The sequence below is a fragment of the Neolamprologus brichardi genome, chromosome 11 (assembly GCF_056152115.1).
Source record: "Neolamprologus brichardi isolate AB-2024 chromosome 11, ASM5615211v1, whole genome shotgun sequence".
In the NCBI taxonomy this organism is placed as follows: domain Eukaryota; kingdom Metazoa; phylum Chordata; class Actinopteri; order Cichliformes; family Cichlidae; genus Neolamprologus; species Neolamprologus brichardi.
The window spans coordinates 28,591,274-28,605,876 of NC_142114.1; the positions used below are offsets into that span (position 1 = coordinate 28,591,274).

General features: G+C 40.0%; 1 protein-coding gene across 3 annotated transcripts in view; it reads right to left on the minus strand.

The window, feature by feature from the left end:
- The window catches only part of ntrk1 (neurotrophic tyrosine kinase, receptor, type 1), a 95,540-nt gene that overhangs the window by 49,522 nt on the left and 31,415 nt on the right, over positions 1-14,603 (minus strand). For 2 of the 3 annotated variants that reach the window (XM_087848488.1, XM_087848487.1), the window contains exon 1: positions 4,773-4,978. The exons of the other annotated variant lie outside the window; for it this stretch is intronic. In XM_087848488.1, the coding sequence (XP_087704614.1) occupies positions 4,773-4,969 (197 nt within the window). In that variant the 5' untranslated portion in view covers positions 4,970-4,978. Of the gene's footprint in view, positions 1-4,772; positions 4,979-14,603 lie in introns of those variants that run through there. 3 annotated transcript variants of the gene reach the window in all.

Below are 14,603 nucleotides of genomic sequence, written 5' to 3' on the forward strand. Positions count from 1 at the left end.
TAATAGCTCTTGCATAGTTTGGAGCTGTGCTTTGTGCCACTGTCCTGTTGGCTCAAACCAATTAACATCCATAAGATATTGCATGGTCTTGTACAATGATGATCTATCCTGTACAAACCTCCCACTTTACCACCACCAACACCCCCCAAAATATCATGTTCAATTAGAACATTAGAATCTGTCCATAACACCCTTCCCCATCATCATCTGTCCACTGCCTGTGTTTTTTGCCCATTTCTATCTTTTCTCTTCAGTCTTTAATCTCACATGTACCTTTCTCTGCCTAGAAGCCAATATCCTGGAGTTGGCCCTTCACTGTTGCGACTGATGTTTTGAGAGTAATGAAGCTGCCAGTTGAAGACCTATGAGGCATCTGTTTCTCAGACTCTGATGTGCTCTTGCTCAGCGGTGCACTGTGGCCTCTTACATCTCTTTCTATTCTGTTTAGAGCCAGTTTGCCCTGCTCTCTGATGGGAGTAGTACACACTGTTTTATGAAATCTTCCATTTTTGGGGGGCAATTTTCCACATGGAATAGCCTTCATTTCTTAGACCAGGAATACTCTGACAAATTTCAAAAGAAAGTAATTTCTCATAAAACCCACAAAAAGCTCCAGAGGCTCGACTGGCCAAACTGCTTCCTTAATCAGCACAGGACTTTTAGGCTGTGCTAACGCAACCGGATAATGTTTTCTTTCAGTGATCAATTAGTATTTTGATACGATGAAGTTGCATTAGATAAACCTGTTGTATATCTAAATAGAAAATAAATATCTATGATCACTAGTTGGATTAATGACAGTCAGTCATGGCCTTTCTGATCAAACATTTGAGTTGTTATGTACCTATGAAACAATGCCACTGAATGATAATCAAATATCTTAACCCCTTAATGCCTAGTGTACCATATTTGATGCGTTTTAGTGAGTTTTTGAATTCTAAATCATCAGTGTGATCTTTTTTCCCTTGATCTTTTTTACTTACAAAGAATAAAGACACTGAAAAATATCATGTTTTCAAAATAAAATATTTTTCACTGAGGTAAAAGAGTATTACTAAAAAAATTCAGCAATGATTACGTAGCTGCAAATTCAGAAGAGTTCAGCTGTTGAAATTTCAATCCAATCCGCTAAAAAAAAAGATTCACAAATACAACCTTTACCTAAAATAGGAAACGATATTTTGAGAAAAGCTTCGTGCTAACTAACAAACCATTTTCCTCCAACAAAGCCCGTGACATGAGCTGAAAGGGCTTTGTGAGGACGTGTAGAACGACCCTGAAGGTGAGATCCTACATATGATTCAAAAGCTGATGAATGCTGTTTGCTTGAAGGGGATCTATAATGCTTTTCTTTACTTTCTGTCATCCATCCTTATGATGGATGCTCACGCTGACGACAGCCAAAGTTTAAGCTAAGAGGACAGAATATCTACAAGCAATCACTGAGAACAAGGATATCGGATATCACTGCTCTAAACATCAAACAACATTTACATTTTTGTTTAATTAACGTTTCTGCTGAAATGACCTTAGCTGTGACATAGACCAGCGGTCCCCAACCCCCGGGCCATGGACTGGTACCGGTCCGTGAGTCGTTTGGTACCGGGCTGTGAGAGTTGAGGCTTGGGTGTGAAATTTATGGTTTTCAGGGTTTTTATCGTTAACTCAGTTTCCCTGGGTCTTTTCCCGTGTTGTAGTTGTGTGAGTTATTTTGAAAAAAACATCTAGGCATTACCATAGCAACCAGAGAGCATTAAGGGGCAGAGAGGAGGATGTTACTCTCAACGTTGTTGGTGCATCTCAGGAGGACGCTGCTAATAAAGTTACACAATTACACTGTGAATTCTCATTTATTATTATATTTTTAAAAAATACCACAGGTTTCGTCTTGGTCATATCATTTTATTTTGTTGTATTTATCTGCAACACCTAAAGGCCGGTCTGTGAAAATATTGTCTAACATTAAACTGGTCCGTGGCGAAAAAAAGACGGTATATAAAAGATGGATCGTGCACGGTGGTTTCTAGGCTCCACAATTTGGTTTCTGCTCCACTCCAGTTTTCTTAATAAAGGTTTGATGTTGGATTTATTTGTTGGGGTTGGATTAGCTTCTCTGTTGGAAAAATTAAAGTGCTTTAAATGTGCATTTTATCTGAAACGACGATAAAACTTTGGTCCAATAAAAGTCTGACTTCACTTTCCTGATAAGTTTTTTGGCCCAGTCACTCATCTCCGGTCACTCTAAATAAAACATAGAGTCTACTTAGTAAATCTGGGTGATACTATGTTTCAAAATGAAAGGAAATGCTCATCTCCAGGCTTCAAAACGGGACGTCAGAAACCAATAGGTGACGTCACCTTTTGATAACCCTGGACAGGTCACCAGCCTTCCCTAACTGTCAAATCCACAGAAAAAGTCAATCTAGAATCACCAGCTAACCTAACATGCATCGATGGCTTGTGGGAAGAAACAGGAGAACCCGAAAAGACCCACAAAGGCAAAAGATGAGCATGCAAACACCAAATAGAAAGGTCAGCTCTCGATAATTTATGGTTATGCTTATGATTCACAGATTTGAAAAATGTGTCATTTTGTAGCAAAAGTGGAGGTTATGCAATCAAAAAATGAATAAGAACAAAAGAAAGAGAAGGCTGGACCTGTCTTAAACATACCTGTGCTAATTTCTAATTAATGATGGTCACTTTCAGCGTGTGCCATTGTTTCAACTTCCCAGTTCGCTCTTTGTCAGCTGCAACACACAAACCTTTTTATTCATGTCTGATTGACCCACACAGCAATAATATGATTACAGGGCAGGTGGGCCCAGGATCGCCCATCGCCCTTACTTATTGGATTGAGCCAAGTGGGTTGTATATCATCTATTGTTCCCGGGTGGGGGCACTGACTGGCAATTCACAAAATTGAATTTATAACTCAGCTTATGATGAATTTCAGCCTGTGTTCCACAGTTAATGGCCCCTTGTTTGTTCCACATATCGGCTGTATTCCCTTGCACCGCCAATACAGCGAAGTGTTGTTTGCTGGCATGTAGAGCACAAGCTAAACAGAAGCCCACTCGCTTATTGATTTCAGAGAGAATGTCAAGCCTCAACCTGAGCCCTACCAAGTATGTTGAGCTGCAGATACGAGGAAACACCTGGTGTGAGTACAGGGGAAAAGAAAGGGAGTATGGGTGAATAGAAGTAGAAAGTGGCAGTGGATTGACTTTCTCCAACGAAATAGCGTTTCAGAAATTTAGTTCCTTAACAGGTGCTAATTGCTCAGATCCGGGAACTGGAACAAAGAGAGAACAGCGTGGCGGTGCGGAGAGTGACATTTAGTTTTCCATGTTGGAGCTGATGGCGGGTTGCATAATAATACAGCAGCCTTCTTTGAATCACAGGTGGTCAGTTTTCCACTTCTTTTTCAGAGCAAAGTTTTAAAAAGCCAATTTTAAATAACAGTCATCTGCTGCAGACATGCTGTCGCAGACTGAGAAATCTCAATTCGTCTCAGTTATTCGTGAGTTTTGTTCCCCAGGGCCTGCCTGTCAATCAGCTGGGTGATGATTTGTTTTAAAGCGTGATGTCTGGTTGTGAAGAACAGATCAGCCATCTTCCATTTCATATTTTACCAACATACTGAAGCCCACTAAAGGAAGACGCACTCGGTCAGGCCAACCTTAGCGGTACGGGCAGGTCAGACAATCATTCAAGAATGGAATTTATATTAGAGCCACAAAAATTAAGAAATACTTTCCACACATGGTTTGGATAGTCCAGTGTGTGTTTTTAACTATGACACATCAAGTACATATTTCCACCTAAACTCTATAATGCACCTGTACAACTTCTTTTTCCTTCCCCTAAATATAACTAACAAGAAATCATCACATAGTTTATGTGATGCGATAAATTTGTATTATTCTGACAACTTTGCACTCAAACCTGACATATCATCAGCAAAAAGAGAAACTTTGAAACTGCCAAAAGTAGAGCGAGGAGATCCACTGAAGATCTTGAGGGCGCGCTTGAAACAAACTGGCTGGAAGACATCAGTTTCCATCGCTCTGTGGCAGTTACTGTCAGCTCCAGATCCAATATTGATTGCCAATAGCCAAAGTGTCTAAATTACTGACGTTCGAATGCATCTCAGATAGCAGAAGCTTTATTTTACCTCAGGAGGAACCTAAATTTGGCTAGCAATGACATCATTCTCTGGAGATGAGAAATTATGGAAGATGTTGTGAGGCACAACCGGACATCACCAGCGTTGTGACCACTTTACCACAGTACAAGCTGTGTCTGACTTTTTAATATGAAAATAATAAAAAACTAAAGTACATGTGCATTTGAACTTCAGAAACTTATAACGCATTAGCATTAAAAGACGAATAAAGTCAATGTGTCTTACTGGACTCTGTCTATGGGCTACTTCTGCTTCCATCTCACGCATATGCACAACCTTAGCTATGACTGTAGAGCTAAACACCCAGAGCAGATATATAAGCTCTCTTGAACTGAAAAAAGCCCACAAATTATTTACAAATGTGGCCCTAATGTGAGAATTCACATCAGATGTGAAGGCTTTGGAAAATTGCCCCATTAAAACCAAAACTCTGGCACTGAAACAAATTCTAGTGACAACATAAGGTGAACACAAACTGAGAAAATCAAGCTTGGCTGACAACCAACATCGAGGCATGTGAGCACATCTGACACACTCGTGCTCATTCAGAGGAACATGCAGAGCAGGTGCACATCGTACTCACATCTCTGTCACGTTCTCGCTCTCTTGCAAAGCAAGCGGCGGGATGCTGGTTATGCCATTGGGTTCCAGGCACTGCAGCATGGCAAAGGAGCACCGGCAAGCCGATGGGCATCCGCCCAGGGTGGGAGTCGGTGCCGGGCTCAGCAGGATGAGCACCAGGGGCAGCAGAAGTGCCAGGGCCCGAGGTGCCATAGCCATCTCAAAAAAAGGATTTCCTCAGCTCCACCAGCAGCCTTGGCAGTTGTAGTTAGAGTCAGTGTAATTCAGCTAATGCAGAGTGAATAAGAGTGTTGAAGAGCTTTCACACAATCCTCCTCTTGACTCTGGAAGGGTTGAGATCCCAGCTGGTCAGGGTCTGGTACTGAGCCACAGCTGTACTGAGCAGCAGGAGGGGCAGGCAGGCAAAGCAAGCAAAGGGGCCCTTGGGACATGGTAGTAGTGGGCTGCAGCCTCTTTTTCTCTCCTCCACGATGAAGGGAGGAGCAATATACCACGGGCCAGAGTCACCAGACACCTCAGAAAAGGGGGAGAGGGAGGGGTGGAGGTGAAGGGTGTGTGTCGATGATAATGAGCAGAGGAGATGGGGATATGGTGGTGAACTCATCTCCTCCTCCTCCTCCTCCCCCCATTCCCGGGTGAGAAGTCTGCTGTCCCGCCAGCAAAGCCAAGAAGTCAGGGCTCTTGGGTGCTTGGATGTATACAGCAGGGGTCTCACGCTCTCCCCACTGCAGCAACATCCGGCTGCAGTGATGGATCTCTACGCCCCGGGAGTGACAGGGCTCTGGGAGTGACTGTGTCCCAATTGCTGGCAGGTTCATGACTGTTGACACTTAGGAGGTCAGTGATGACTAAGTAGCTGTGGAGGCGCGTGTTCTATTTACAGTAAGCTGTTTTTCCAAAAACTCCCAACAGGATTCAATAATAGGAAGCAAAAGCAGAGGAATGTAGGTCTTTAGAGTTTGTTTTTCCATCAATGGATCATTTAAAGTGTCGTTAGCCCCACATCATTAGCTCACAGTCATTTTTAAAAAGTGACTACTGAACATTCTGCCAAATGTTATAGCACAGCCTTTATTAAGACATAACATCTGTTTAATCAGATGTTTCAAAAACTAGTGCTCACTATAGACTTGAGTGTCCTTTTTCCCACAAATTGCATACAACCCAATAAAAAAATAAAATAAAATTCTACTCTCTATGAGTGGCATGATTCTGTTGCATACAAGTCAGGAAAAAAAGGACTGTGCTGCCAAAGAAGCTGAAATAGAACATTAAGTAAAATAAAAGAATCCAATTAGAATATTTTTTTTTAACTGTGTGTTCATTGAGTTTTAAACTTTACACTGACACCAAAATTAAACAAACAAACAAATAACCAAAACAACAACAGCAACAAAAAAAGAACAAAAACAACAACAACAACATAGCAGAACGAAACAAAACAAAGAGACAGGCAACCCGGCTCATGAATACAAAGAAATAAGTGGAAAATCGAGACATTTTGATTATGAGATACGATTAATAATACATATATGTAAAATAGCAGTGATCTGCTTGCATTATACCTAGGCCCGTGAGAAAATAGCAGAAATATCCAAACCGACATACGCCATAAATGGGTCCCATATTTGATGAAACTTTTTGTCCCTACTATGTAGCTTGCATGTTAGGAAATCTAGTGACACATATTCCAATACCGTCCGATGCCATTGAGTGATCCAGTTCAAGAGGACACATTTCCTAGCACAGAATGTTAACAGTGCATAGAGCTGCTTTCCAAACATCCCCCTAATTTTGTCGTTTCCCACTCCAAGTAGCATACACAGTGGATTGCATTCAGTGTCAGTGGTGAAGATCTTATCCAGTTCACACTTTATGAGGAACCTGAATTGCTGTATTTTCCGGCAGGACCATAGACAGTGCGTGAGGTTGCCCACCTCTATTTTACATTTAGGGCACAGCGGAGAAAGGTCTGAATTGTATTTATGGCGTTGAGAAGGTGATATGTGAGCTCTGTGTAGGATTTTAATTTGGATTGCCTTAACAAATTTCCCATGTGTGGGACTAATAAAGGTTATCTTATCTTATCTTACTTTATTACAGACGCTCAGAGAATTAGCATTCTCCCAAACTTTGTCCCATACCTCGTCACTGATCTCTATATTTAATTTCTTTTCCCAAGTCCTTGGTTGTGTCAGTGACCCCAAATTCTGTTAACAGGCCATAACAAATTTTTATAGAAGTTCTAAGGTTTGGCTGAAACATCTGCTTTTCACATTTAGAGACAGTTTGATTAGTAATTATTGTTGTAGCCCTCTGTATATGGAATTAGAATTAAAGGAAGCTTATTATACAACAAATAAGAAGCAGCCCTTATTAAACTAAAATCAGCTGCACCCACACTGTAATCTGACAACCAGGAAGGTGGGGATGGATATTCACAAAACAACAACTTTTTGAATTTGCCAACAAACTAAAATTCCTTTTGGCATGACTAGCAATGAATACTCCAGTTTCACCTCATTAACAGCTATACTGAGAATAAACAAAGACAAGCCAACAATTCCTGAATTAATGAGAGCTTTAAAATATTCTATACACTAAATTGTATAGCCTAGAGATCGATACGGGTGCAGGTGGGCTTGTGGATCATTCGTGTATCCCACAGTTATCAAAGCCTCTTGGTATCCCCATCTCCATGCTGGAAATGGATAACCCATTCTCCAGAACACGGAGAAACAAGGAGAAAATTTATAACCTACTGATAAAGGTATTTAACAACCCATTTGTGGACTCCAGACTCCCTGAATGAGTGTACAGAGCCAATATGATGTTTATACCAAAGAAAAACACAAACGCAGAGTGAAGTCTATCATATAGACTAATTAGCCTCCTCAGTGTGGAGGCTAAGTATTATCCAAGATACTGGCTTTCAGGGGAGAGAAGGTTCTAACTCCAATAACAGATGAGGTAAGATTAATTAGGGCTTGAATCCCATAACATAACAAAAGACGCCTACTCTATATCATTCATTATCTCAACACCCATAAAAAATTAGGTGCTGCTGTTTCCACTGAGGCTGAAAAAGTCAGTAGAACTGAATGGGAAGATATGTGTCTGCTATCTGCTCCCTTCAAAATAAAACGAGGCACAGCTGATTAGAAGCCTTAGCATTGGCTAAATCCAGATAGAGCAGGGCGATATGGCCAAAAATATTTATCACGATATATATTTGAAAATTTGTGATAACGATATAACTGACGATATAATTGATGCGAGACAAAATACAACTCCACAACATTACTAGCGCAAAAAGACAACCTTCCATTTATTTTCACTTAAACAAGAAGCTGGTTTTTATGTACATTAAAGCTTTATAAAAATTTAACAGTGCAAATGCAAATTCCTTGCTGAAAGTTTAACCAAAAGGCATTTCCAGTAGAAATGGGCTGACATATCCTGAGTATAACCATGTATAATATCCACTGAAGTTAAAAAGAGGTGCTTTGCAACATTAAACTGCAGTGTGCAGTACGTATTTTTCGGACCATAAGGTGCACGGGATTATAAGGCACATTAAGTGAAACAAAGCAGTCAGATAAATCAAACTTTATTAAACTCATTCTTCTTGCTTCCTCTACTTCTGTACCATTGATTCATTAATGTTGAATTCTCTGGCAGCTGCTCTATTCCCATGTTGTTGCAGTATATTAATGACTAACCTCTTATTGTGGATGGATTATCTCAGTTGTTCTCCTGACTGAAGTTTGGTCCGTTTACAGCATCCTGCCATGCGATTGCATTTGTCTCTAACTATCAGGAACCTTCACGTTAACTTTTATAAGTGGAAAAGTGTTAGTGTTTGTCCTCCAGCTTCACTGTTTATGTTATGCTAACGTAGCTGTGTCGCTAGCGATCACGTAGCACATCATTATATACCAGCTAGCCCAACTTCAGTAACCCTACAAACGTCACTGCTGTTTAGTTTCCTGTCTTCATTTATGTTGGAAGTGATAGCAGAGCTGTACGTTTGAATTTTTTCAGAAATCTCTCAGTCAGAACATGCTATATCATGTTTAGGTAACTAGCGAAACTAGCGAGCTAACTTCCGCTAGCTTCCTGCTAACTTCTAACTCCGTTAAATGTAATAAATTTTGTTTTCATGGATGCCTGGAAGTTAAACTTCATAGTTACACCTGGTAAAGCAGCAATGCTGATCGTTTTATTAAAGATGAAAGAATTTAGACAGTTTTTAACTCTCAGTGATGCTGCAGTGTTCGTTTGACCTGAAGCATACAGATTACTCCCAGATTTAAGAGCATCTTGAATCTGGGATTTTTACAAACCAATTCTGGTTCATCTGTTTCACTCAACAATCGGCCATGTGCGTATGAAAACAAAGGCACTGCGCATGCGCGTTTTACTCATATTCTATCGCGATATTTCATTTTCCTATCGTTGCCTAACATTATACCGGTATTACCGTGAACGGTATAATATGGCCCAGCCCTAAATCCAGATATTCAAGAAATAACATTCGGTAACAAACAATAACATTTTATTGTACGCCGATGACATTGTTCTGACATTAACAAATGATTCTCACTAATTAGCAGCGTTAACTGAATGTGTTGAAGAAATCAGGCTAATATGTAGGTAGAAAGTAATTTGGCAATAATTATCCTAAATAGTGGAAGAAATAATGAACCAGCCTGATTCATCCTTGCCGCTTGGTACCATCGGGCTTTGCAGCATGAGCTGTTTGTAAATCTAAACATGACAACATTAGAACCATCAAAATATCGTAAAATAACGCATTCATTTTAAGATTCTGCTTCTCATTTTTAATTTTCTCCTGCACATCACCATTCCTTCCCTTCTGAGAGCCTCCTGCTCTGTTACTCCTATCATACCATCTGCTCGTCTGACCACCATGAGCTTTCAGCCGAGCAGCCCCTCATCCTTGGAACCTGAAAGAGCTCTCACACATTGTGAAAAACAACCATGTGATAACTTGTGCATTATGGGCCTGGAGGAAACAAAAATATTTATAATATTCATCCTCTTTATCGTATAACAACACTGACAGATAATCTTGCAAAGTTTACACTTTGACAAAGAACTGGCATTGTTAGAATCTTTGACCTCTTTGAGAATGGGGAATTTAGGACATTTGACTCACTGGAAGCTCGATATAATATATCAAATATATCAAGACTTCTACAAATATTTATAGACCAGAACCTTTGTATACAAGAGGAACAACTCACTAGAAATTCCAGATGACTCACATCCGTTAGATACGATTTTTTCTGAAGTACAAGCAGCAGAAACACAAATTTTATTCTGATATGTTTTGCTTGAATCTGGATAAACTTTTATGACTAATGATGTCCTGGAGTATTATCACCAAATCTGTAATAGATAATGATGTTTGAATACCTTGCAGAATTTCAATTTGCAGGTCTAAAGAATTACAATTTCATATTTTGCACCATATCTACTAGGGGTGCAACGATACACAAAATTCACGGTTCGGTTCAGTTCGATACTTTGGTGTCACGGTTTGATATTTTTTCGATACAAAAAAAATGTTCATGCCTTTTTAATTTGTCATTTATTAAAATTATAAATATATATTTTAACTCAAAAGTACAGTTTTTAAATTTAATGTTGCTGAAACAACAAAGTAATAAAAAAATAAATCTCTCTGATCGAGAAATCCCTCATCTTTGGAAAAGAGAGTTTATTACAGAGAAATGTCTCTTTCCAAAATAAAAGCTATTCTATACGCTTCTTCTGGGCTATATTCTCAGCAGCATATTAAACATATCAGGTCCCCATAAGGAGAATCATGTGCTAACGGCTGTCTAAATGACTCGGCTAAAGTTTGTAGCATGCGTGCTTGTTGTTTTTGTCTGCTTCCACTTGTCTTTGCACTAGGATGATGTCGGAGTAAATGTGCAGTCATATTCGTTGTGTTCCCACTAGTGCTGTCAGTGTTAATCTCGTTGAAATGACGTTAAAGCCACAACACGGCAAATCTCCGTTAACGAGCTACCGCGGATCGCCCCGTGCGTGGGGCTGGACGGCCAACAGCTAACTGCGCTAACGCACTAGTTCCCACCAATGTAATTGAGCATTGTGGCACATCCGACATACTGTTTTACTTTAGTCCATGACGCGCTTACCTTCAGGGTCATACGTCACATGAAAACCAAAATAGTTCCAAACGCCAGATCTGAATGAGGGTGGGGGAGGTTCAATTTGCCATGTTGCAACGAGCTTAGCTTCTGTCTCGCTAGCTTGCGCTGTGCTCAGTGGATCTGCGTTCGACTACTCCGCCTAGGCTGCACTGTCGAGCGCAGATCCACTGAGCGCTCAACACAGACAGCATCGTCAGAAGGAAAGTTGATAAAATAAATTAAAAATTTTGTATTGTTCATACATATGAGTACTGAACCGAAAGCACTGTATGAACGGTTCAATATCGATACGAGTATTGTTGCACCCCTAATATCTACGTACTGTAAACCAGTCAATCAATCGGTTACAGATACTTCTGATTAATTGAGCTTTATTTATAGAGCTCCAAATCACAACAACAGTTGTCTCACAGTATTTTATAGTAAAGACTCTAATAGTATAAAACCCATTCCAACCTCTCCACCACCAAAAGCTGTCAAAGAACGTCACTGACAACACCGTAGATCTGCATTATGTTACTTATTTCACAACCTCTGCTGTTTTTCTGCATAAACTGCAACATATTCAAACCATCTTCTACATGAAAGAGGTATGAGTTAAAAAGCAAAGTGGGACCATGCTGATAGGCGAGTTCACTGACGGTGTGATTTATCCTACAGCTGCAAACATTAACCTGCTGCAGAGACCCGTTACTGTCCATCACTCATATATTCTTTAGATGAGTGCAGCCAATTTTCATCAGTGGGCCATGCACTGTGCCCCACCCCCATTTCTCTTGGTCACTCTGCACATGAGTAAGGTCAAAATGTCCTGACCACAGTTACTGGCCATAAGCTAAATAGCTATTTTTTGCTGCTGTCATCAGGATTATCTGGTGGCTTAATTGCACTTCCTCTTGCTTGGCCTTAGCTCAGCAAAAGCATTCATTCACACGATAAAGTGTCTGAAAGCTTAGACGTAGCAGATGAAGATGATACTTTTCTTTGAGGTTTATGTAATGCAAGCAGGTTGTAATGTGTGCTTTCTCGTTTAAAAACAAATTTAAAAACATATTTACATTCTTATTAAAACATTTCTATAATTTCCAACCTCTGCTTGACACAAGGATGTCCTGGTGGCAAGGTGGTTAGCACCACTGCTGCATCGCAAGAAGGTCCAGGCTCTGAATCCAGGCCAAAGCCTTTCTGTGTGGAGTTGCTTGTTCTTCCCCTATCTGCATATCTGCATAGGTGCACTTAGTTGGGGCTCTACTAAAATAGCTGTTGGAGAAATTGCCATTTAATTTCAAAAACCTTATAATTTTTTCTGTAGTACCAAGGGCCTAAAGGTAGAATAATGTCTCAGCATCTCTTAATTGTACTTTAATGTTTCTCCTACAGGCCTCCAGATGGAGTGAGCTGCAAAATACCTGTGCAGAACCCACAAAGGGAGAAAGAGAGCAAGTCGCAACAGGCCCAAAAAAACCAACTTGTTCCCAAGGCGTCAATTACAGGACTTTCTGTGAGATGCCACTGGAGTCAGAGAGACATACACAAGCCTCCTTTGACATAGGAAACTTGATGGAAAAGATGTGCAGAGAGAGGGAGAGAGAGAGAAATGGGCTTAGGCACCAAAAACAACTCTTAGTTTTAGGAAATGTGATGGTTCCTGTACAAGCATCCATATGTGGCAACCTGGGACGGATTTTCCTCTCTCTCCCTCTTGTTACCATAACCTGTTGCCAAAGAACACCTTGTGGGTATCTGAGAGATGGCAGATAACTTTACAAAACATATTTGATGCCCTGTTAATGTGAAAACTCTAAGAACCCAAATAAAAGAGAAAACCACAGCATTCGTTCTTTCAAATTCTGTCAACAAAAGAAGATGCGAGGTCCATAATATACTAAAAATGAATTGTCCATTTATATCTATGTCTGTGAATAGCTACTAAATTTCCAATGCCTTAGACACAACACTGCAGAGGTACATGCTGACATCCCACAAGTGCACCTGTAAAAATGACGCTATCTCCTGTCAGCAGGAAAACGAGAAATCCGTGTAAAATATTTTAACCTGGAAAAAAAAAACTGTTCAAATCTCAAACATGGGTCGATGATAAAACTTACACCACGCAGACCAACATAGAACCACATGTATCTACGTTGTATGTATGCTGTATATTAGGGCTGCACGATTAATCGTTAGAAAATCGCGATCTCAATTCATATTTATGTGCGATCTCATTTCCAAATGACAACGATTAAAAAAAAAAAAAAGACGACGACGATTGTACCGCATTTTGATCCGGGACGTAATCTGCATGAAAACAAGCGCTCACTCTTCCTGCTCAACAAATGACAAGGGCGGAGCCTTATACCACGTGATACAGAAGCTGGCTGCTAAAATTAGCAGGGAAAAAACAACGGAGAGCACGTTAGGGATGACGAGAAAGTGACAGGAGAAAATCCGTCCCGGTCAACCACCCAAACATCAATAACGGGAACCTTATACAGCGCTTCCCTATACCCGTCGAACTCCCGCAGGTACAAAGAAATTACGGAGGCTATTACTTATCACCTGACCAAAGATATGGCTCCATCAACACTGTGCAAAACGAGGGATTTAGGAAAATGATCAACACCATAGACAAACGCTACACAGTGCCGTCCCGCAACTATTTTTCTGTTGTTGCTCTATCTGCTCTATACACGCAGTGTCGAGCAACGGTGGAGACGCAATTTCAAGCAGTACAACATTTTGCAGCAACGACAAAATGTGAGACATTTGTTGTTTTTATGTTTATTTATTGTTTTTATGTTCAGTCGCAACTGTTACGAAGTTGATGTGCAGTTAATAAGTGCAATAAATATTTATACTGGAAAAGAAAATCGTGACAGAATCGTGATCTCAATTCTAAGCAAAAAAATCGTGATTCTCATTTTATGCAAAATTGTGCAGCCCTACTGTATATGTATCAAAAGAATAAAGTCTAGATGTAGCATTTTTAACTGGCTCCACTGCTTTGACCAAAGTAGTGCAGCATTATACAAGTTCCTTCTTATTTTCTTTCCCCTGAGTGTTGGTTATTGTTGTGCTGATGATTTGCTCCTTTTGTAAAGCATCTTCTTTTTGTGTTTGTTTATGCTTTTATGATACGTTTATAAATCACAGATTTTGGCAGATTGCACTGTAGCTGTAATTTTTACATAGTACTACAGATGCAGACTTTAAATCTCCTTTACTTATTAAACCCCTCTTGCTTTTGCTACTATCATTATTTGCTGCCCTGTTGTTGTTTCTCTTGAATTCCCCACAGTGACGCAGCCAGTTTTACATCCAAATGAAAGCTAAGTAGAGGGACAACGAATTTAGCGACCCTCGGTTCAGGCTGGATACAATATAATTCCTGATAAAACAATAACCAATCAAGCAATTTACATTTACTGCCCACACACATCATCAGCTTCCTCCAGAGTTTCTAAAGAGTTTAATTTCCAAAAGTTGAAAATTGCAACAAAACATCTTTTGAAATTTCAAAACAAAAGAAGAATATGAGAACAATGTGAAGAGCTTTTTCCAATGAGACGTCCATGAGCAGAAAAATATCAACTACTCTTATAATAATAAACAACAACAAATCAAAA